The sequence below is a fragment of the Triturus cristatus genome, chromosome 8 (assembly GCF_964204655.1).
Source record: "Triturus cristatus chromosome 8, aTriCri1.1, whole genome shotgun sequence".
NCBI classification, from domain to species: Eukaryota; Metazoa; Chordata; class Amphibia; order Caudata; family Salamandridae; genus Triturus; species Triturus cristatus.
The window spans coordinates 1,389,081,845-1,389,104,024 of record NC_140591.1 but is presented as its reverse complement, the minus strand read 5'-3'; the positions used below and the strand labels follow the sequence as shown (position 1 = coordinate 1,389,104,024).

The 22,180-nt window shown below is 48.1% G+C and overlaps 1 protein-coding gene across 2 annotated transcripts in view; it reads left to right on the top strand.

The window, feature by feature from the left end:
* Positions 1-1,171: 1,171 nt before the first annotated feature.
* The window catches only part of SCAF4 (SR-related CTD associated factor 4), an 872,346-nt gene continuing 851,337 nt past the window's right edge, over positions 1,172-22,180 (top strand). For both annotated transcript variants that reach the window (XM_085623106.1, XM_085623105.1), the window contains exon 1: positions 1,172-1,330. In XM_085623106.1, the coding sequence (XP_085479232.1) occupies positions 1,301-1,330 (30 nt within the window). In that variant the 5' untranslated portion in view covers positions 1,172-1,300. The remainder of the gene's footprint in view (positions 1,331-22,180) is intronic.

Sequence of the window (22,180 nt, the reverse complement as noted above, 5' to 3'; positions counted from 1 at the left end):
CGGTCCTGCAGCTGCCCCAGACGGCACACAAGCAGCGGCTCCAGCGCAGCCTTCCTATAGTCCCGCAGCAACCCTGACGACGGGCCTCCCCAGGCGGGAGAGCGAGAAGAGACATTGCCCCACCGACAGGGTACCGATCACAGCCAAGCGTTCCACAGGGACAGTCGGTCCAGCAACACCTCCGTGAACGCTCACATTAGACCCCGTCCATGATCATGACGCAGCCCACCAAAAGAACTAGTAGATCTCACCACAGACCATCACCGACGTCAGCCAAGAGGAAGCCATGCAAGACCCGTCATTGTCAGCGAACGGACGGTAGGCAGCGGCAGCTCCAAGCCAGCAGTCGTGCCCTGAGTCCCTCAGGTTAAACTACGAGTGCCCGCGGAGAAGGCTCTGCTGCAAGCCAAGGCCACCAGCCAACGTCTGATGTCGTCCTGCCACCTGACTCGAGAAGCTGATGGACCCTGTGGTACTTCATCAACTGTGTTTTTCCCCGCAGGTTGGACTTGACTCTTTGTTTTGTCCTTCAATAAAGTTGGGGAGGAATGTAGTGTCCTGCGAGACACGTTCTAGTGTCTCAACAGGAAGCTGTAATCCCAGCCACTCCCTCGAGGGCTGGACACACTGCACCCCACACCCATCCATCACGGGTGTCACGAGTGACGTGGCCCCGTCAATAAAAGAGCCCGGGTGCACGTGCTCGTGGCCAGTTTACTGCACAGTCCAGCCCGGTGTCCGTGTCACTTATTGCTATCATGTGGGCCTGAGGCCCAACACTACATAGTCGTTGAAATGTCACTCATAATTACAGTGACATTATGAAAATGTCACAAATAGTAATCTCAAACCTTGGCAGCTATGCAAACTGATCAACACACACAAAAAAGAGCAGGAATCGGGTTTGTCGCAGTCAAAATATAGCACTCGGAAACCATAATCAGACACTGTAAAACTGTTCGCGCGAGCGGCGTCAGCTAATACTCACAGCAGCCAATGCGTGCTTAGTTTGAATAGCGTTTCATCACGCGTTAACGTAACACTATACTCAGACACAGCTCGTAAGCAGTGTTTGCGTTTCAGCCCTCTCCATCCTGACAAACGTCCTGGGCGTGAGCATGCGCAATCGAGCATGGCGAGACGGCTGACGTCAACGCGTTGCGTCAACGTCACACCGATTCCATCTTCGCATTTGGAGCTAGTAGAAGCCGGACATGCTGGGGGGCTGTGTTGATTCACCTATGCTGCTTTCTTAGTCCGCAGACTTGTTAACAAGCACTACATCTACACGCGTGCAGCCATGGACGCGGTGAATTCCTTCAACCAGGAGGTAAGGCTGCAAGGGGCCCTTCCAGCAGGCACGTGAGGAGGGAGGGAATGCGGCCTAGTGCCCGTTTCTTATGGGGGGAATCCATTGGCAGAAACCCAGTTATGGCCTGGTATACAGTATTCTAACTCTTGATCTAGGATATATGGTATCATGGTTCCAGGCTTTGCTAGGCCCTCCCCTACCCGAGTAAATTATAGGCCTCATCTTTTTGGTGTGGTACTTGGCGGGGAGTTAATGTTTCCTGACATCTTCCACCCCACCCCCTGCTTCGCCACCATTCCTCGCAGTTAAACCCCCTTCCGTACTGTAACCATGCAGAAAGACTGACCCACCGTAGCATGAGATAATCACTTTTCCTTAAAGTGGAAAGGCGGCATCTCCAGAAGGCCGAACTTTATAGTCCGCCTATTGAATAATGTTTATCGCTGGTTGTGCCCTGGTCTTTTCCTTTGCGCTTCCTTCGTTGAAAACACATTTAACATGTTTTATTTGCCTTTACGGAAAGGAGATCAACCGTCATTTTTATAAAAGGACTAATTGCAATTAAATCTATGAAGTCATTGAAGCCCCTAGGCCGTGTCCAGTTGTGACCACCTATACAAAAATCGTTACAACTACTCTTAATATACAGTGTTTGGCTGTTACCTTCATGTTAGTGTACTGAGGCTGGATGATGTCTGGAATAGGTGGATAGAGAAAATGATGACATGTTTGACCGTTCAGTTATCTTACAACAACCTAAGCACTACCTTTCCTGGCTGTCCTGGTCTGCCTGGGCAACTTCCCAATGCAGATCCTCCTTCCTAAAGGGACTGTCAGTTCCTACCTTGTAGAGTCAAAGCTCGGGTAATCGTGTATCCCGCCAGGAGCTTGATGTCATTACTAGACCCTGGGTTGTTTCTCATGGGTCCAACTGACTACTACAGTAGCATCACGCACGGAACCATGACATGACGATGAAGGGACCAAGTGACATGCAAACTCCCTGTCTAGGATAAATATAGATGCAAAATCTAGGTAGGGGTCATTGTCTTCAAAAGATAAATGGGAAGGAGAACGTTCTGAAAGCTGGACAGATAGTGAGGGAAAGTCAACGAGACAGTTCTATGTTGCTCTCACACATTTTGAGGGATGTTTTGCTTCATCATAAGGCGGTTGTTCCTCGTCGGGCCAGCGCTGCAATGCCCTATGGGTTCTCGAAGGGTCACTATAGCGGAGATATATTGTTTTTTTGCTGTTTGAGTGCAAGTAATATCTAAGTGGGGTGATGTTGAGTGTGTTGTGATGTGTTTTTGCATTTCTACCCCAAGAGCACAGGCACTGGACCGTTTCAAGCTCCTAGTCCCCACCTCTTTCTTGTTTTGCTAGGCGGCATAAGTATAGACCTTGTATTCAGTTTGGAACTGTGGCAGGGTGTAATGTTCCTCTACCTCCTGTTCCTGTGTATCATATCCTTAAGTATGTGTTCAAATTAGAGGAGCGTAGGAGTTGTTTTGAATCCTCCCTGGCTCATGCTGTAGGTCCTCGTGCTATATTTTTATGGTAATTATTTTGGAAAGAATCACTGTTCCGTGTTGGCCAGTGGGCTATTGTCCTTGAACCCACATCTAACAGATGATATGAGCAAGAGCCTTAGTAACGTTTTAGATTAAGTGATACTCGTAAGCAGTTGGAACTGCCTGATGGTGATGTTGCAGCTATCTGTTTGTGTTCTGTTTTATTGCCATGTTTAAATGCAGCTTGGGGGGTGCTTTGCGGAACCACTATGTGCCTGATCCACAAGGGTGTCAGAAGATCGTAACTCCTATATGCCTATTTTGTTGATTCTGGCGAACCGTCTCATACAGGTGGGTAATTAATTTGTTGGCCCATACCAATCCAGATTTATGCCATTCAGGGCCACAATGAATAATTTTCGGAGGCTGATGGCTTGCCTACCACACAGTATGGTACTTCACGAGTCAGGGGGTCCTTCCGGCCGTAGGCACTGAGAGGGCCTCTAACTCCATTTAGTGGCCATTTATGGTGGCTGAACTCAGCCAAATGGTTTTGGGCTGTATTTTCTATTCTATCTTGGGTTGGCCTCCTGTATAAAGATCCTGTGGCAAGAGGCTGGGTCAGCTGTATCCTCTCAGATTTTTTGACTGTTCAGGCACGCCCAACAGGGCTGCCGCTCTCACCTCTATTATTTGCGGTCGCTCTTGAACCCCTGGCATTGTGGATTAGCGTAGCCTCACAAATGCGGGGGATTAGAGTATGTAGTCTCATTATATTACGAAGATATCTCATATCTTGCGGACCCCCAGTATCTTGTGCTGAGAATTCTGCGCTCAAGTTAATGGCCTTTCCTGTGGGAGATCTGGACTGGGCTCGAGTTGCCCCTTTCAATGGCGACCCATCAGTTCTGATTCTTTGGTATTTTTGTGACACCAGATTGGGGTTTGTTTCTCCAGGAAAACCTGATGGAAATCCTGGATGCCAATTCAGTGATGTGGAGAAATGGAGGAAACGTCCACTATCGCTCCTGGGCAGAGCAGCCCTCTACAAATCCTTAACTAAAATTCTTATACTTTTTTCAAAATACCCCCTCCCCTGTCCCAGATACTTCATTCCATAAGGTGGACAGTGTCACAAGAATGCTGCTGTGGGATGGCAGGGGGTCCAAGAATTGCCCTCTCGCTACCGACGAGTTGGGGTGGGGGGGGTGTTGCCCTCCTGTATCTTTGGCTCTAATATGTGGCCTCGTAACTGTTGACTGATGCTTTTCGTTCCTACAAGAACCCTCTGAGGGCGAATTGTACTGCCATGGACCAGGAGGGATACCTCTGCTGACTCTATGATGGGGGAATGTCTGCCCTCCCTTTTCCCATGGAGACAGTGGTCCACATAGGGAAGAAGGTGACGTGTACACTGGGGTGGCGAGACAGGTTCACATAGGAGACTCCACTGTGGGACTCGGACCTCCTCTGTGATCTGTGTGAGATAGAGGGACTAAAAAACATGACCTTTTAGGGATCTTCAAACTGGATGACGTGTGAAAGGAAGGAACAGTGATCTTGTTTATTCATTTGCAAGTTGTATATGAAGGCTCAGAGTCCTTTTTTGAGATACCAACAGATGCGATTCATGTTGAGTAAGTCCGCGGCCCTCTTGGGGGAGGTGGAGCAGGAGTTTCCACTAGAATACAGGGTACGGGGTGCCCCATGACAGAAAATGTGGTGTCCCGGCTCTACTCTCTTGAGCAACAATGCCTATCATACAAGAGTAAGAGGAATGCATGATTGGCGTATGGGGTGGAGAAACTGATGTACCAGGCAAGAGGCTGCCCACATAATTCCAAGAAGGTCTGGCGTCCCTGAAGGGAGGTGAGTGAAGAGGGAGAGCGAGGAAACACAGTAGGTACACTTCTAATGGAGAGTGGATCAGGCTTGAGCCACAAGTTAAACTGTTGGGTTTTGATACTGTTGTGAGAAGAAGAAAAAAAGATGCTGGCTGTTGCGCTGTCGTGCTTCATCCCAGCCCTCGGGAAGTCTTTTGTGAGACTTATGTTTTGCTCACATGTCCTCGGCATTTGGGGTGTGTGTGTTATATTGATTGGTTTTCTCAGCGAAAATTGAATAGAGAGAGAATTTGTTTTGTGGTTGCTGCTGCAGCATCATGAAAGACAGAAAGAACGTAGCAAAAAGCTATGCACCCAACTACTGTACATCTTTTCCAGTCGTTGATGTCGGTAGCTGGTTTGATATTAAATGAGAACTTGTAGCATTCTGTGTGATGTGTAATGCGACTTTGCTTGCAGGGTCACACCAGTAACCATTTTTTAGGTCGAGCCTTCCAGAAAAAGCAAGCTACTGGATGTAAAAGACCCATTGGCAGCTAGCTAAGATCTTCCTTCGGTTGGCTTTATTGTCCCTCTCATTTGCTTGCTTCCTATTCAAAAGCTTGCCATTTACTGTTTTATTCCCTTTCCTAGCGCATATGTGCTTTTTTTTTTTTGATAAACTTCTTTTTATTGTGTTTTGCGGCATAAAGAACAATATCAGGAATAATATACAGCAGTGCAGTGAACAAGGCATCAGTATCGGCAATCAGGAAAGCATCAACAGGCAAGTGCAAAAACCCTCCCGCCCCCTCCCATCCCCCGTCCCCCCCCCCCCTGCGCACCCACCCTTCAAAGCAGGCCCCCCAACCATTTCCCCCATATCTTGCGAAATTTTTTTGGGCAGCCCCGTGCAGTGTATAGCGACCGCTCCTGAGCTGCACACCAATCCACCCCTCTACTCCAGGTAGCCACTCTGGGCGGGTCTGGCTGTGACCACGCCGCCGCTATGTCTCTTTTAGCCACCATAAGGGCAGTGGTGAGGAAGTACTTCTCATTGCGGGACCCGTCCATCCCGTCCATGATGCCCAGCAGGGCCATTCTAGGCTCGTGGGGGACCTCCCAACCCAGGACCTCCGCTAGATCGGCCTCGATCGCTGCCCAGTAGTCCCCCAGACGAGGGCAAGACCACACCATGTGGAAAAAATCTGCCGGAACCTCCCCGCAGCGAGTGCAAGAGGCGTCCGCGCGGAGTCCCGCACGATACAGGCGGGCCGGGGTCAAATAGGCAGTGTGGAGGTAATAAAGTTGGATAAGCCGCAGCCTCGCGGAGGTGGTAAGCGACCGAGGGCCCATAAGGGCGTCCCTCCAGTCCGCCTCATCCAGGGGTCCCACCCAAGCCTCCCATCGCTGCTTTAGCCCGCTCCAATCCACCGGTGTATTGTTAATTAGGGATTTATAAATGCGGGATATGCCCCCCCTCCCAAGATACCCCAACATCACCTGGGCCTCAGGCGGACTATGGGAAGGCAGTCTGGAATCTAGAGGGACGTGAGCCCGAACCGCGTGGCGCAATTGAAGGTAGCGGTAGAATTGAGAAGGCTGCAGCGAGAAGCGGGTCCGAAGCTCCTGGAAAGAACACATGCGGCTTCCACGCCATATATCGCCCAGACAGGAGATACCGAGAAGATCCCACTGCCGAAAGCCCGTGAGTCCCACCACCTCCCGCAGCCACGTCCCGTGCCAAAGCGGAGTGAGTTGCGTGGACGTCCCCGACCATCTGGTGTGTCGCAAGGCCGCGCGCCACGCGAGAAAGGGAGCCCGCACGACGCCGGGGAGCGACAGGGGGATCGTTGTGCCGTAGAGCATGTTTTGGATGGAGGGGAACCCGAGGCAGTTCACCTCGAGTCGATAAGCCGGGTCGCCCCAGCCCCCTGAGAACCAATCGTGGACCACCAGTAGTTGGGTGGCCAGATAGTAGAGGTAGAGGTTGGTCATGCTTAGGCCGCCGTCGTAGGAGGGGACCCTGCAGCGGTCCAAGGCCAGCCGAGGTCGACCACCGCCCCAAAGGAATTTGGTCACCATCTTATCCAGGTCCCGGAACCACGGGCGCGGAAAGGGGCATGGAGTGTTCTGCAGCATGTAAAGAAACTTGGGGAGGATCATCATCTTATATAAGGCGACTCTCCCTAGCGGATTCAAAGGGAGGGCCTGCCACCGGAGCATATCTGATCTGGCTTTGTTTACTACTGGAGCCACATTGAGTGCCCAGCAGAGTTCCGGGAGGAGGGTGACCCAGATCCCCAGGTACTTAAAGGAGAGTCTCCGGAGGGGAATATCTGATTGCCAGTCGAAACATTCCCGCGACGGGTGTAGCGGGACTAGAACAGATTTTTTTGGGTTCAGATGGAGACCCGACGCCTGGCCAAACCGATGGAGGATCCGGCGGACCCGGGGCCCCGAGGTCGCTGGGTCGGAAAGATAGAGGAGGACATCGTCCGCGTATAGGGCAATCTTATCGGGGGCCACAGCTGGCCATTCCCAACCGCGAAGAACGGGATCCGCGCGAATCAGCATTGCCAGGGGTTCCATGGCCAACGCAAAAAGGAGGGGCGAGAGCGGACAACCCTGGCGCGTCCCCCGACCTATGGGAAACGGGCGAGAGAGAGCCCCGTTGACCAACACCCGGACCCGCGGGTGCGCGTATAGGACCGCTACCATGGCACGGAACCGGGGGCCGAAACCCATGCGTTCCAGGACGTCGGCCAAGTACGCCCATCCCACGGAATCGAAGGCCTTTTCAAAGTCAACCAGAAGGAGGGCCAGGTAGGGAGAAAGGCGGCCGCGGTGCGCCATCGCAAGATGCAGGCGCCGCAGGCAGTGTCTGGTCCCCCGCTCCGGCATAAAGCCGCATTGATCCGGATGGACCAAGGAGGCGAGCGACGGGCGCAACCGCTGTGCTAGGACCGTAGCATAGATTTTGAGTTCGGTGTTGATAAGGGATATCGGCCGATAGTCAGAGCAGGACCGCGAGGGAGGCTGAGTCTTGGGGAGGGCAACTATGGTTGCCGTGTCCGTCTCGGGCCGGAACGAGCCCGTGTCCACCACGGCTGCAAACAGGTCCCGAAGCCTCGGGGCCAGCGTCTCCCGATAGTGAGCGTAGTACTCCTGGGGGAACCCGTCGGGTCCCGGGGTCTTCCCAGGTGCTAAGCGGCCTATGGCCTCCTCGATCTCTTGCAGCTCGATCGGTGAATCAAGGGTCTCGGAAACCTCGGGCTGCAACCGCGTAAGTGTAGCCGCGGTCGTCCCCAGCAATTCCTCAAGGGAGAGCGTGGACGGCCTGCGGCGGTATAGCTGGGAGTAATAGTCAGCGAACGCCTGGGCTATCGCCACCGAGGCTGTGTGAGTACCACCCGCTGGGTCCGCGATGGCCGGAATGATCCGTCCCGCCCGGGGATAGGTCGCCAGCCGGTGGAGAAGAGTAGCGCATATGTGCTTTACTCCGCTCCTTCAACTGCTCACTTTCAGGGAACTATTTTTTAATTTTTGCTGAAGCACTTTGCAAGAATACATGTAATCCCAGCTGTCTCCCTCGTGTGCTTCTCTCTCCCCCTCCCACTTTGTGTGCTCTCTGGCCTCGCTGCTCGCTCTTGTTTCTTTTTACTTAAGCACTCTACACATGTTATTTTAGTAGTGTCCTTTTTAGGTCGAGCCTAGCGCAGCGAGCATGCGCTATGGGAGGCTTCTTGTGAGCACTCAAAACTTCTCCGTGTGGGCCGGACTACTCCCACTCATTGGATTGTGCTTTGCATGTCTCTTTCAATAATGAAAGCACGCAAATGCTCAAAGGCAGGTGCATGTCCCACCTCTTCTCCAAAGGTTCACTCCCACGGCGCGTTGCTCTCTGGAGCGAGCAGTGGCGCGCAGGCTGGCAGCTGCATTTCTCCCTCGTCGTGGCTCAGGTTACTAATTAAACACAGCGTGGTTGCTTTCACTTTAGCGGCCGCGCTTCTTTACTATTTATTCCTTTTCATTGGATCAGTCAATTTTCCCTCCACGCCTCTAACTCCAGCGCACCTTCCAGCCTGGGCAGAGCGTGGGTAGGCGCTGTACTAGTATCACACTCACTGACAAGTAAATCACGCTAAATAACAGCATGTTTCACAAACGGACCCTAACAGCTCCTGCACCCAGTGACTGGGTCCAGTCACCTGATCTGAAGTCTAATCTGCCATCCTGCTTGTTCAAATTGTTATCTTGGGTGAACCAATTCTTCTCTCACGGCATGGGGAACCTTAGCATTAAACAAGCTTTCTTAGCATATGTTTGATGTTGTGCTTGTTGCCTCTAGTTTGTCTTCAGCCCTGGGTGTTTTTAAAACCTTACTTTTCTAATTCCCAGAACTCCGAGCTCTCGGCACATTTGACCATAAAGAGACTTGAACAGAACAAGCGGTGCCGCGCGGGGGCAGGAGGGGATCTGGTTCAAGCTGCTTCGAATCAGCAGTGCGCGCTGCCATGGTGAGGCCTCGAGGATAGATCTGTCTCTGGTTGCCAAGGAGACAGATGCTGCGACAAGGTGCTCTACCGATGGGTCCCTCGACGGGGCTGGTACTGAGGCTGTGTGTTCACCCCCACCGGGCCCCATCTCTTTTCGTGTTCAGGGGTCACGTCTGTGGCCCTCAAGGGGGCTGTGCCTCGGGGTCAGGTGTCCTTCTGCTGGTGGGGAACGGATAGGAGGGTTGGTCTGACATTATATGCTTCCCTGATTGAAGCAGTCATCATCATCAAAAAAACTTTATTTCGGTTATTTGCTAACCATACAAGACACATAAAATATACAATACATTGTCACAAAAGCACCAACCATTTCGTCAGATACAAGTGCAGGAACAGACTACTTTAAAAATATAGGCACAAAAGTGGGACATAGTTTCACTGGTCCAGGCAGTTTCTCAATCTAATACATAATTTTAAAAACTCCTTGAGTTGGAGAATACTGTCACTGTGCAAAAGCTGCAAGTACAAAAGTGCCGGCCTGATTTGTTTAAAACCCAAGTTTTTTTTAAAGAATCACTAAATATGGTTTGCGTGGGAATTCATAAAATTTACATAAAATGCAGCATATCCTGCGGAGACTTTCCGTCGCAGCCGCAAGGCGCTGCCACTTTATTAAAAATATCACACTTAGGTCGAATAAGCAGGTGATGGAACTGGTTAAACCTAAATCTGGTCAGTAAAAATTTCTCATGTGAAGACAAAGACCCTTTCAAATATGGCTCGATGGCCGCAGTAGTCTTTAGCATAACAAACTTTCTCACACTTGGTTTCTGAAGCTCCACTTCTTCTCTCACAGTCCTCCTGTCCAGCAAAAATGCTTGTTTAATGGGCTCCAGATCTCCCATTGTGATTAGTTGTGGATTGGCAAAAAGTTCAGGACGACCGAGTTTTTCAAAATTTGATTTTAGGTAGCTTAACCAAGGAGAGCTCAATGCTTTGTCCAGTGACAAGAAATCCTTAATGATTAAATGTGTTAGGGGTATGTTCTCATTTAGCCAAATTTTAAGCCAAAACATCATAGGGCGTAAGGAAAGCAAATCACATAGATACTGAGACCCCAGCTCCTCGTGTACAGCGAGGTTAGCCGTACCAGTGGGGACACACAAAAGACGCTTCATAAATCGATTTTCAGCAATCTGTAGTTGCTCTCCATTGACATACCCCCAAATTTCGCTACCATAGGATGCAGTTGCCACAGACTTAGCATTGTACAATTTCAACATAGCACAAATAGGCTTTTTCCCCAGTTTAGTAGCAAAGTTAAAAATAGATGCGTTAACCCTCACCATTTCTCCTTTTTTCGTTACAAGATGAGGTTCCCAGTTTAATTTTGTGTCAAAGAGAACTCCTAAGTAAGAAAATGTTTTAGTTAGGGGGATTATTTCTTCACCAATCCTAAAAAGGAAGGGTTTTTTTGGTTGCTGACCAATTTGTAATACAAAGGATTTAGTATTATTTACCAAGAGGTCTCTATCTCTCATAAATGAATTAAATGCTGTTAACAGTGATTAAAGTCCCCTCTCTGTTCTAGATATAAGTACTGCATAAAGAAGTATTGGAATTCCACGCCTGCCAACTCTTGGGCAGTCAGCACAAACATCCAGTAACACACCATCTAGGTCGTTAATATAAAAGTTAAAAAGAAAGGGGGCCAGGATACAACCCTGCCGGACACCCTTTCCAATACTAAAATTATTTGATACACTCAGATCCAGGGAGTATCTCACATTGGCACTGGTGTTACAGTGTAGGGCAACCAAAAAATCAACCAAACCGCTATCAACCCCTTTCGACCTCATGGACTGCCACAGCTTTCCCCGGTTGACACAGTCAAACGCGGAGGACAAGTCCATAAAGGCAAGATGAATGGTACCTTTCTGTATTATGGTATATTTACTTAAGATCAGGTAGAGGTTAAGGCATTGTTATTGTCGATCGGCCTTTGCAGAAACCGTACTGCGAGGGAGACATAATATTCTTTTCCTCCACCCAGTCAGACAATCTTTGCAGTACAATTCTTCCTACAATCTTGACCATAGAGTCTATTAAAGAAATCGGTCGATAGCAGTGTGGGCTACCCTTATCACCCTTTTTAAAAACCGGGACAATTGTAGAAACACCCCATGATCGTGGGCATCCTTCTTTTGCAGCAGCACTAAAAACAGACTCTAGGATGGGTGCCCAAAAACTAGGATCAGATTTAAATAAATCAGGGCGAATCGCATCCGGGAGCTTTTCCGCCTGTGATACCCTGTATGCCCTCCAAAACTTCATCTCTATTAAAAACAATCTGTACACCGGTGTTGCTACAGGCAGAAGTCGTATCCGTGTCCCCTGTACAGCAGTACAACTTCTTAAAGTGCACTTCCCACTCCTCCTTAGATATATAGTTTTCAGTACCCTCACCCGGGTCCTGTGCCAAGAATGGTTTCCTCATCAAGACCCAGAATCCTGTACTACTTCGAAGGGTGGCAGGATCTAAGATCTCTGACCACGCCTCTTCCCTGAGAGATTCCTTATATCTTGCAATAATATTTTTGTAAGTCTTTCTACACTGCTGAACATCAGCTTTTATCCTAGGTTTAGACGCCAATGCTACTCTTAAATTTCTGGCGGCTTTTGAACAATCCTGATTAAACCACCTAGGACCTTTTTTGAAATCCGATTTTTTTTTTTTATAGGTACTGATAGTTGCTGAGGTACCTTCACCGCTAGACAGTTGAAAGCATTTAGGACAATGTTTGGGAGTGCACCCTCTTGTGTGCATAACGTAATTTCGTCGGCACATGTGGTTTTAATTTCGTTGTACAGCTGATCAGGGGTTACCATGGACCATCTCAGTCGACGTCTGCCATCTGTGGTATTCACCCTACCAATAAGGGAGTCCACTCTTTCTTTAACTATCAGTGGACCCCTCATAAGAGCAGTGAGTGGATTATGGTCACTAAATTCACTGACTTCAATAGAGAAGAATCCCACAAAAGACTGCATTACAGGTGTTAACAGAATAAAATCTATAAAAGTTGCCCTACCATTCCCCTTAAATGTTGGGGTATCAAAGCACTTATTCGGGGCCATCAACGGAGTTAATTCTAACTCATTAAGCATATCATTGAGGTGTTCCCCCTCAGTTGAGTGCTCAAAGTGGAAATTCTCACAGTACGGGCAATTAAGTTCCGTAATCATCTTAAAAAGAGGGTCTCCACAGGGATGAACATTAAAATCCCCCACCACCATGAGGTTATGAATACAATCCTTAATGGAGTTACTAATAAAAGTATTCAGTGTTACTATCTGACTAGAGTTAGTGCTACAGTTAGTGGCATTATAAAAATTGACCAGGCCGGCCATACAGTTATCTCCTATTAAAACTAACCCAATAATGCCAGTGTGGTTTGTTATGATTCTCCGTACCTTACAACATAGTACTATAGAGATAAACACAACCATGCCCCCTTTAGGTCTGCCCCTAGTAGTTGCTACTGCCGGAACATAATAGGCCTTATACCCTTCCAGGAAGTAATTACAATCGATTGACCAAGTTTCCTGTAAACAGATAACTAGGTACTTCTTAATGTACTCAATCCAGTTGTAGTCCCCAATTTTGGTACCTAGACCCGCAATATTCCAAGAAATTATATTATTAGAGTTTCTGACAGCCGAGCTACTCTCCATACGTTCCAGATCCTCTGAGCTCCGAGTTGCCTGCCCAACGGATACCTCATGTCAGTCACATAACTCTAATCCCGAAAGGACATCAAATCTGTTGTGAGTTACAATATTAAAGCCATTACCTCTCTGTAATCCCACATTGTGTACATATTCCCCATTGGGAGGCAGTGACTGTGAGAGTATACGTGATCTAAAAGGGCCAGGGGTTGGTGGATTTCTAATCAAATGGGAGTAGAAAAACCCCAGTGGGCGTATACAGATACTATTGGGTATGTTGGCCAATGCAGCGGCTCTAAGTAAAACTGTGGCAGCATGTTGAGGATGCCTAAAATTGATGATAATACAGTCGCCATTTGTTGCCTTACTAGATGGTCCGATCCAACTCACCCTTCTTGTTGTTAATATTTGATCGGCAAATTTAACGGGAAACCCACAGTTCTTATTAAGCCAAAAGACCGTCCTATTCTTTAATGAATCATGATTTTCTTCAGACACCTGATATGCTTGAGGCTGAATAGGTGGGACATTTGTGAGTACAGCCACATAAGGTGCACATTTAGGTGGAAGGTTTACATGACGACTTTTCTTTACATGGCTATAGGACAACTTTCCCTCAGAAGTTCCAGTATCAATGGTATTCTGCATAATTAATATATTGGGATCCGATAGAACAGGTTCAGCAACAGCCAATGTATTCTGCCTATTATTTGATAAAATATTTGGTAAATTTCCTGTATTTGTTCCCAGATCCTCCACGATTAGTTTATGTGCTACGTCTGATTTACCTGATGCTCCAACCAGGTGCGATTTTAGCAGCCCACCCAATCTTTCCACGTCCAAGGCCATTATGTCTAATTTGGCTAGCAAAGGTTGCATCAGCTCAGCAATTTTTGCCTCTATTTTTCCCTCCAGGGAGTGAAGTAGGAGAGTTAGTGGTTCTGGGGCGATGTTAGAGCTGGTTCCACCCATGCCACTACCCTCCTCTAAATCCTTTTGCAAAACCCCACTATTAGAGACTCTATTACCCCTCCCTGTTTTGATCTTGCAGTTCTTCCCCCCCCTCGCTTAGCTTGTACCTTCCTACACAGTCTCACTGGTCTATGGTGGGGCGATAAGAGTGATGTCTCTTCCTCTATTAGTTCAGATACTAATTCTAAATCATCTACAATCTGATCTGCATGTATTTGTGCCTCATTGGTTACAACTGCCCCACTACCCCCATCCTGTCCATCTATAGGAGCTATAAACACCAAAGGAGAGGGCAGCTCTGCGCATACGTCAGTCATTGCCTCGCCCTAGTGAAGCTCTACGGGTATTATTAATTTGGGTCACCTTTTGCACAAGATAGTTATCCATAGAGCCAGCCCCCATGATGTTTGTTCGTCTTGACCGTGGCCATGTTAACAACCCTAACAGTAATCCTTAAGTCAGAGCACGTTTACCGGGGACTGTACCAAACAGCTAGCCTCTGGTAGCACCTACAGTTAACCACGTTACAAAGCACCGTATAATAAATACACAAGTTCTGCATTACATATGTACATACGTACAGAATCCGTGGCCCAGTCCTGTCCCCTCTGGCCTCCGAGGGCCACAGAGGGCCCGCCGTTTGCCCGGGCTTAGCCCGGCGCCGCCTGCGCGCGTCCCGCGACGCGGGAGGAGTCGTAGTCTTTTGTGCGCCTCCGGGCGTGTTGGTAGCGTCAGGGCGCGCTAGGGAGTCTGGGGTATGTGGTCTCCCCCCGCTCTCGGCCGCGGATGAGAAAGCGGCGGCGGGGGAGACAGGAAGAAGAACACCCAGGAACGCTGGCAGCAACAATGAGGGACCCCCAGCAGCAGAGAACAGCAAGAGGATCCCGGTAGGCGGCGTTTTGAAAGACTAGTTCCCCGCTCCCCCGGAGGAGTCGCAGTCTTTTGTGCGCCTCCCGGCGCGTTGGTAGCGTCAGGGCGCGCTAGGGAGTCTGGGGTATGTGGTCTCCCCCCGCTCTCGGCCGCGGATGAGAAAGCGGCAGCGGGGGAGACAGGAAGAAGAACACCCAGAAACGCTGGCAGCAACAATGAGGGACCCCCAGCAGCAGAGAACAGCAAGAGGATCCCGGTGCAGGTAGGCGGCGTTTGAAAGACTAGTTCCCCCATGCTGCAACCCCGCCATCTTTGAACATTTCAGAACACGTTGGCTTAAACATACCGGGCCATCATATATACATCACTGCATTAAAGCTACGTAATTGTTTGGTGAGCCATAAAAGGCAAAGTTCTTTGGTACGTTCAGCCTATGCATGCAGTGCACAAGGATACTCGGTGCCAGTAAGAGGCTTTATTTTACACATTAACCACTAGAAAACAGTAAACAAATCAAGCTTTCCCAGCCAAAGGGGGCTACATCAGGCAACCTGACTGCGCTAGTAACAACCCTAGAACCGCACGGAGCGGGCCCTCAGACTAAAACTGCTATTGCGCCCTGAAGCGGCGTTCATAACATAAACCGATTTACGCCTTGTCCAGCCACATGTTCGTCTCATGCAGTGCCCCACATTTACATGCTTATGCTATGAAGCCTGGTTATCTCTGCCCCATAAGCTGACAGCGAGTATGTGGCCACCGCAAGCAACCTTTCCCAGAATCCTTTTGACGTGCACAGGCTCATTAAAGTGTCTTTGTGTAACGTAACTAGTGCTCATGTAAAGCTCTCCAAAACCTTAAAGTTGAGTTTGTGCCATATAAATCTGCAAAAAACATAAGAGAAATGACCCGCCCCTCTTCCAGTGCAGGGAGAGGCATACTGTAAACAGCGCTGCAGGTGGGGTCTGCAGCTTTGTGGCGCTTTGAAGCACAGCCCTGTGACCGCAGCACAACTAATGCTCCGAATTCCGTGCAGCGTGTGCACCAGGTAAGGCATGTAAAGATATGTTGTTGCGGAAGGAACTGTCAGGCTGGAACTAGTAAATTAGGTTAATTTGCTGTTTAACATGTTAGTAATGCCTATACATAATAAACACTGGCCACCGCACGCAACCTTTCCCAGAATCCTTTTGACGTGCACAGGCTCATTAAAGTATCCTTGTGTAAAGTAACTAGTGCTCATGTAAAGCGCACAAACTTTACAGTATTGAACCCAGCAGCTGCATTGTTCTACAACATACCTTAAAAACATTGCCAATAGCTCTGGCTAAACACTTATAAGGTCCCAAAGATGAGACTTATTGGCTATGCCAATGCTCATTTTTGCTCCTATCCTGCTCTGAGTTGTTCTCTTGTCAGCACGCTTTTCTCCACATGCGTTGCTTTCACTTGTCTGTGTTCTTTTCTCCTGTGCTCAGTATTGCTCTCGCTTAACAGTGTTCCTCTGTGAAATTATCTCTCTTGTCTATTATCCTTCAGCCCATGTGCTGCCTTTCACCCCACCTGCACCTACATTACCCTTGAGCTTTTTTTTTCATTGGTGCCTTCACTCTGAAAAAACCCACCATCTTGGATTGGTAAAAAATGAAAGCATATGGTGCATGCATCATTCTGGGGAAACACATGCGTTTAGATGCTTGCCTGCATCAGTGAAATGATGAGACTGCCATTGCACCCTTTTCATTTTTATTTTGCTAATGCACAGCTTCACTGAAAGCAATTTGCAGAGCCAGTTGGTCCCAAAGGTGAGACCTACTGACTTAGCCAGTTCTGCTTTTTATTGGTGTCATCATTTGGTTCATCGCTTATAGTAGACTTCCTGTAGTCTGAAATTTGTATGGCAACGCTTCTCATAAATGGGCACACGCACAGTCATCTTTGACACACTTTTTTCTTGTATCCCGGATAGAATGGTTGACTTAATGACATGCTCTGAAGAATGTGAGATTATGTGGGTTAGTAGTTTTGAATGCTTTGCCTCATACCTGGTGCTTTAGGAATTTGGCTTGGCAGCAGTAATTAGTGAGAAATCGATTGCATTTGTATTTAGGTGTAGTGCAGAATGGTATTTTGTTGAATTGACTGATGGATAAAAAGTGTGCATTGTAATGACTTTAAAATAAAGGCTTGATAGCAGCTCTAATAGTTGACTTCCACAAGGTTCAGTATAAAGAGAATGATTGTGTTTTACTATGTTATGCTTGGCAGTTAGTTGTTCCATACAGGGGTACATCTGAGGGTTTACTGAGGTCATTAAATTGGGATTGTGGTTTACTTTTGGTCTCATCTAAACTTTAGAGGTGGGGAACCAGATGCCACATATGTTACTGTGAAGGGGGATATGATCTTTTGGTGTCTTTGCCTGGAAGCGTTGGAAGTAAGGTTCGTATCCAGATGTAAGAATATTTGTGTTGATAGTTGGGTTGCTTTGGGATATGAGTTTCTGTTGTATTCAAAGAAAATTCGGGGAATGTCCATAGATGAAAACCGTTCTTAAACAATTTTGTTTTTTCATCAAACAAGATGTTAGAATGTACATTTAACTTCCAGAGATACATTTAGAGATTTTAAAAGATCTGTGTATGAAAGACATATCCCCAATTGATCTTTGACTGGGTTTCCCTGGTCGTGATTTCCTTTAGAGTCCTGGTGAACGGCGGTTCTGTGTGGACTTGGTGCTGTCTAAATGAAGCAGTATCGATTGACTGTTTGCAATTGCCAGATTTACAGGAGATACAACAGTTTTTAGGGTTACTATATTTTCAAAGTTTGATCTGACCAGTGCCTTTGATCAAATGAATTGGCCGAGGACTCAAACCTCTTACTGTAGTTGTAAAGAATACTGTTTCACTTGCCAGTGCTCCTGCAATAAAAGCCCTCCAGAATTGTATTCTGGTTTATGGCAAGGGTAAAATTGAGCACAGTGTTAAATTGAAAACTGTTGGCAGCATTTCAGGAATTGGGCTTAAACGTTAAGCATACAAATATAACCTTGAAATATTTAAGAAGTAGTACTTGTGCGAGTGCCATCTTTCTTGCATGGGATGCCCCCACTTTTTGCTGAATTACTTTGACCGAGTGTGCCCTGGGCTCCTGCCAATCGGGTACCCAGGGCCTGTGTTCCTTCCCTAAAACTGCATTGAAGCTTAAACCCAATTGGGATCTCTGGCTACATGTCAGCCCCTGGTAAATGGTACCCTAGTTACCCAGGGACCTGCGACCAGAGAAGGTCCCCTGAGGGCTGCAGCACTTATTGTGCCACCCTTAGAGGCCCTGTACCCTGACGCACACACACATTGCCTTTGCAGGCTGAATGTCTTGGTGCAGAACAAAACAGTCAACATGGTACACATCCCTGGCATACCTCAGTCACCCCTCTAGCTAGGTGCCCTATGCCAGTGGTGTGGGTACAGGTGCATGAGCCCTGTACCCCTACAGTACCCGGTCCATCCCTGGGCACTAAGTGCAGTGCTGCCATTAAGAGTATATGGTGCTGGGAGATCGTCATCACGAACTCCACAGCACCATGATGGCTGTACTGAAGACTGAGAAGTTTGATATCAAACTTCTCAGCACATTAAACCCACACTGGTGCCAGTGCGGGATTTAATGTAAAATGCACAACAGAGGACATCTTAGAGATGTCCCCTGAACCTAGCCAACAACCAGCGTCCTGACTGAGAGGCTGCCTGGGCTGCCACCCAGCAGACATGTTGCTGGACCCCTGGGTAGAGAGCCATCCGCTCTCGTGGGTCTGCAACAATGCACGTCCTGGCCGAGGTGCTAGGTCTCCTCCCCCCGGATGGGTAGGGCCAAACTTCAAAGGCATGCTGCCTTTGTGAGCTTCTCCAGGCCATTTGCTGTACTCAGCAACTAGCCCCTACCGGTTCTAACCCCCACTCTGTCGGGAAGATCGTCGGGAAAACCTAAGTGAGGAAACGGAAAGGCCAGCCTCTGCCAACCCCACCCCTCAGGTGCGTGAGGCGAGGTGAAGCACAACTCTGGGCTCTCGCCATCTTTAGAATGGGGAGTCCTACCCAATCAAGATTAGGCTCCTGCCCCTCTCCCACTGGAGAGTGGCAGGATAGGGGGTGTACCCACCCCAGGGAAGGGACCCATTGGTCCCTGTCCGTCACCTACCTGTAAAGCCCCTAAATTTAGTATTTAGGTGCACCCTGACCTTCCTTCCTCAGATCCCGATTCCGAAACTACCAAGAAGAAAGAAGACCTGCCGTGCAGCTGCCAACAAGAGGATGATGCCAAATGACTTGGCTCCAGGCCTGTCAACCCTTGAACCTGCTCCTGCTAAACCTTGGCGTCTCCAGTGGTCAGCAACCTCAAAAACCCCAGAGGACCTGACTGCCTTGCTCCTCTAAAAGACTGGGACTCCCACAAGCAGTAGTTATGCTCAAACAAGCAACAACCCCTGGTGCCAAGCCAGGCACAGCGAATCCAGCACACTCCACCCGCCGAGCCTGGCCTGTGCCTGATTGAACTAAGACCACAAGGACGTCCCCACGACGACTGTGACCAAGAATCCAGCACCCAAGGACCCTCCTCGACGCTCCTGACGACGCCTGCAGCGTCACAACCAGGGTCCCCCCCCCCCCAACCGCGACCAGCTGAGGATAAGATTTCCAGACGCCAAAAGGCGCCCTGCGGCCCCCTGTGCCCAACTCTTGGGTGCCTACCTAACCTACAGCTCACCAACTTACCTCTCGAAGTGGTGGTCGCACCTGAAGAATCTTCGTCCCCGAGCTTGCAGCATTTGTTCGTCTTGCAGCTTCTCCATTGAAATACATTGAGCGCCCGACGGCTCAAAAGCACCCAGCCGCCCGAGTGCCCCTGGAAGTGCAACATCTATCCTATCTTACTTCCCCACTTGCCCTGTGTAAATGACCAGGAGCTCAGCTCCCACAGCCGCGTTGCCTGCCTGCAAGCAGCCACCAACCAAAGGTCCCCTGCCCGCCATATGCTAACATTGGGCCTGCTCTCTCTGCACCCGGCTGTGCCAGTGCCGCTGAGGGTGTAACCACTGTGCCCACCTGACCCTGGGAGACCCCATAGTCTATCAAAACACACAAGATGATGGACTGAATGTTGCACATTGGCAGAACATTCACCAAGTCACAGATCTGGGTTTAATCCATCGTTATTTTGCTCACCACACCACCCCAGTTCAGACATGGCCATATGCAAATCAGTCTTTTACCCTGTGCCTCATGGCAACAGTCCAGCCCGAACTGCCAAGCCATGTCTTCCCTGGACCGGAATCAAGCATCCTAAGACCGGTTTCGGAGTTTCACCCTTCTTCAGCCAGGATAGTTTGACTCCAGCGGCGTAGTGAGCACGGGACCCACATCTGGGCATACCCTTCCCACATAGGGCGAACAGCAAAACACACAAGATGATGGACGGAATGTTGCACATTGATAAAACATTCACCCCTAGTCACAGACCCCTGAGTCTATGCCCAGAACCTTAACTCTGCCAGTCGAGTACTTTCCTGAAAGCCGATGACTCACTTTTCCTCCATAGGGTAACATTGACTGGTTTTCACTTGGAATTTCTTCTACGTGTCGAGTTTTGAAACTTTGAAATATTCACTAACAATCACCCGATCAACGAGAACTAAATTACTCACCTGTTATCAGGAGAGAACCCAGTGCTGGATCTTTGTGCCCAGCACTGACCCTACAAAGCAATTACAACAGTGATTTACTGATAACCAAACTTTCTTCCATAGGATAACATTGCCTGGTTTTTGCCAGAAATTCTTCTGATGATTTTTGAAACATACAAATATTCCTTAAAAATCTCCTGTGTAACAAAAGATTTATTTCAACTGTTTACAGGAGATGCACCAGGGCTGAATCCAGGATCCAGCCTGAGTAAGAAAAACCAATGCAAAGTAATTGATATTACGTTTACTTTAAGATTCCCGTTGAGCTCAATGTTATAATTGTGTTTAACTTGTGTTGCCTATTGCAACAACTGTAACTATTGCATTTAAAGGTCTATTGCTTATTGAAAGTATTTAAGTAAAGCATTTCATTCTGAGAGTATTTTGATACCTACTTGTGGTTCTAAAATAAAACAACTGTATATTTTTATATACAAAACAATTGGCCTAGACTAGAGTTTAGTTCTTGAGTGTATGAGACCATTTGCTGACTTGAGTGTGTACAACAAATGCTTTACACTGTCCTCTGATACTGCCTTACTGCTCGACCAAGCTACCACTTTAGAGAGTAAGGTTATATCTAACTTTAGCCTCTGCCAAACCTCTGGGGACTGTGGACTCTGTGCACACTGAACCTTACTGTGGTGCAGTGTATACAGAGCCACTTTTTTACAGTACTACTAGGGGTACATGATTTCTAAGAGTCGGGGGAAACCTAACAATGGCAACATCAAAACAGTTGTATTGGTGCCCAAACCATCAACATAGGAACACTTATCGTTTAGTGTATAATGGTGTTCTGTGCCAGATTAGTTGTGAATTTTGTGTATAAAGTAGAACTGCTTTGTCGGTTATTGGGGGCAAAAATGAAATTTTCATTGAAAAACTAATACGAAAATGTTTTGTATGAAACTATGTAGGTTATACACCCTTTTACCCCATCTGTGGCAGAAAAAACTGAGTGGTTTCGGTTGATGTCAGCGGGCATTGTGGGGGGTGCTGGTAATCACCATTTGTTGGCATGCAATAACACTCAATAAATGATTGTCCAGTCTGTGCTTTCTTAGAAAAGGAAAACTACTGTTATTACGTACGGGCCACTTAATACTACTCAGTAATGTCCAAATATACTTAAGGCTGGTGGGAGTAGCTTTGGTAGCATTACATTTAACTCCAAAAATCATTCCCCCCCCCCCCCCTATGTACAATATAGCAAATGACCATATAGGAGTGGTGTATCTACATCAGGTCTATGTTACCACACTTAAAGACCAAAATCAAATGACCTGATGCCTCATTCCATCACTGTCAGCAGTAACAACACCTTTTAATAAAGAAACCACTTTGACTTTCCTTATGACTGTCTTAATATTGTAATGCCTTCTCAGGTCAATATCTAACCCTACAGAGTTCCATCTGCGCCAGGCTTCCTGTGCACAGTTACTAGGCTGCGCACAATGGTAGTTTCTCACGCGCAGTCCTCACACGTGTGCATGCGTGCTCACATGTAAGCAGCCAAGTGCCCCATACTCTTGCTGAGTCGCAGCAGCCTTTTCTTAAACGGCGCACACTGATGGTAAACAAGTGCAGTCCATTTTATAGGTTCTTTACGGCGGGTGAGTCACCAGTTGTGAGGCTCACCCACAGTAAAAAGTCCAAAACTAGGTGACCTAAAAGCGAAAAATCTAGGATTAGATTTGCAGAATTCATTTTGTTAC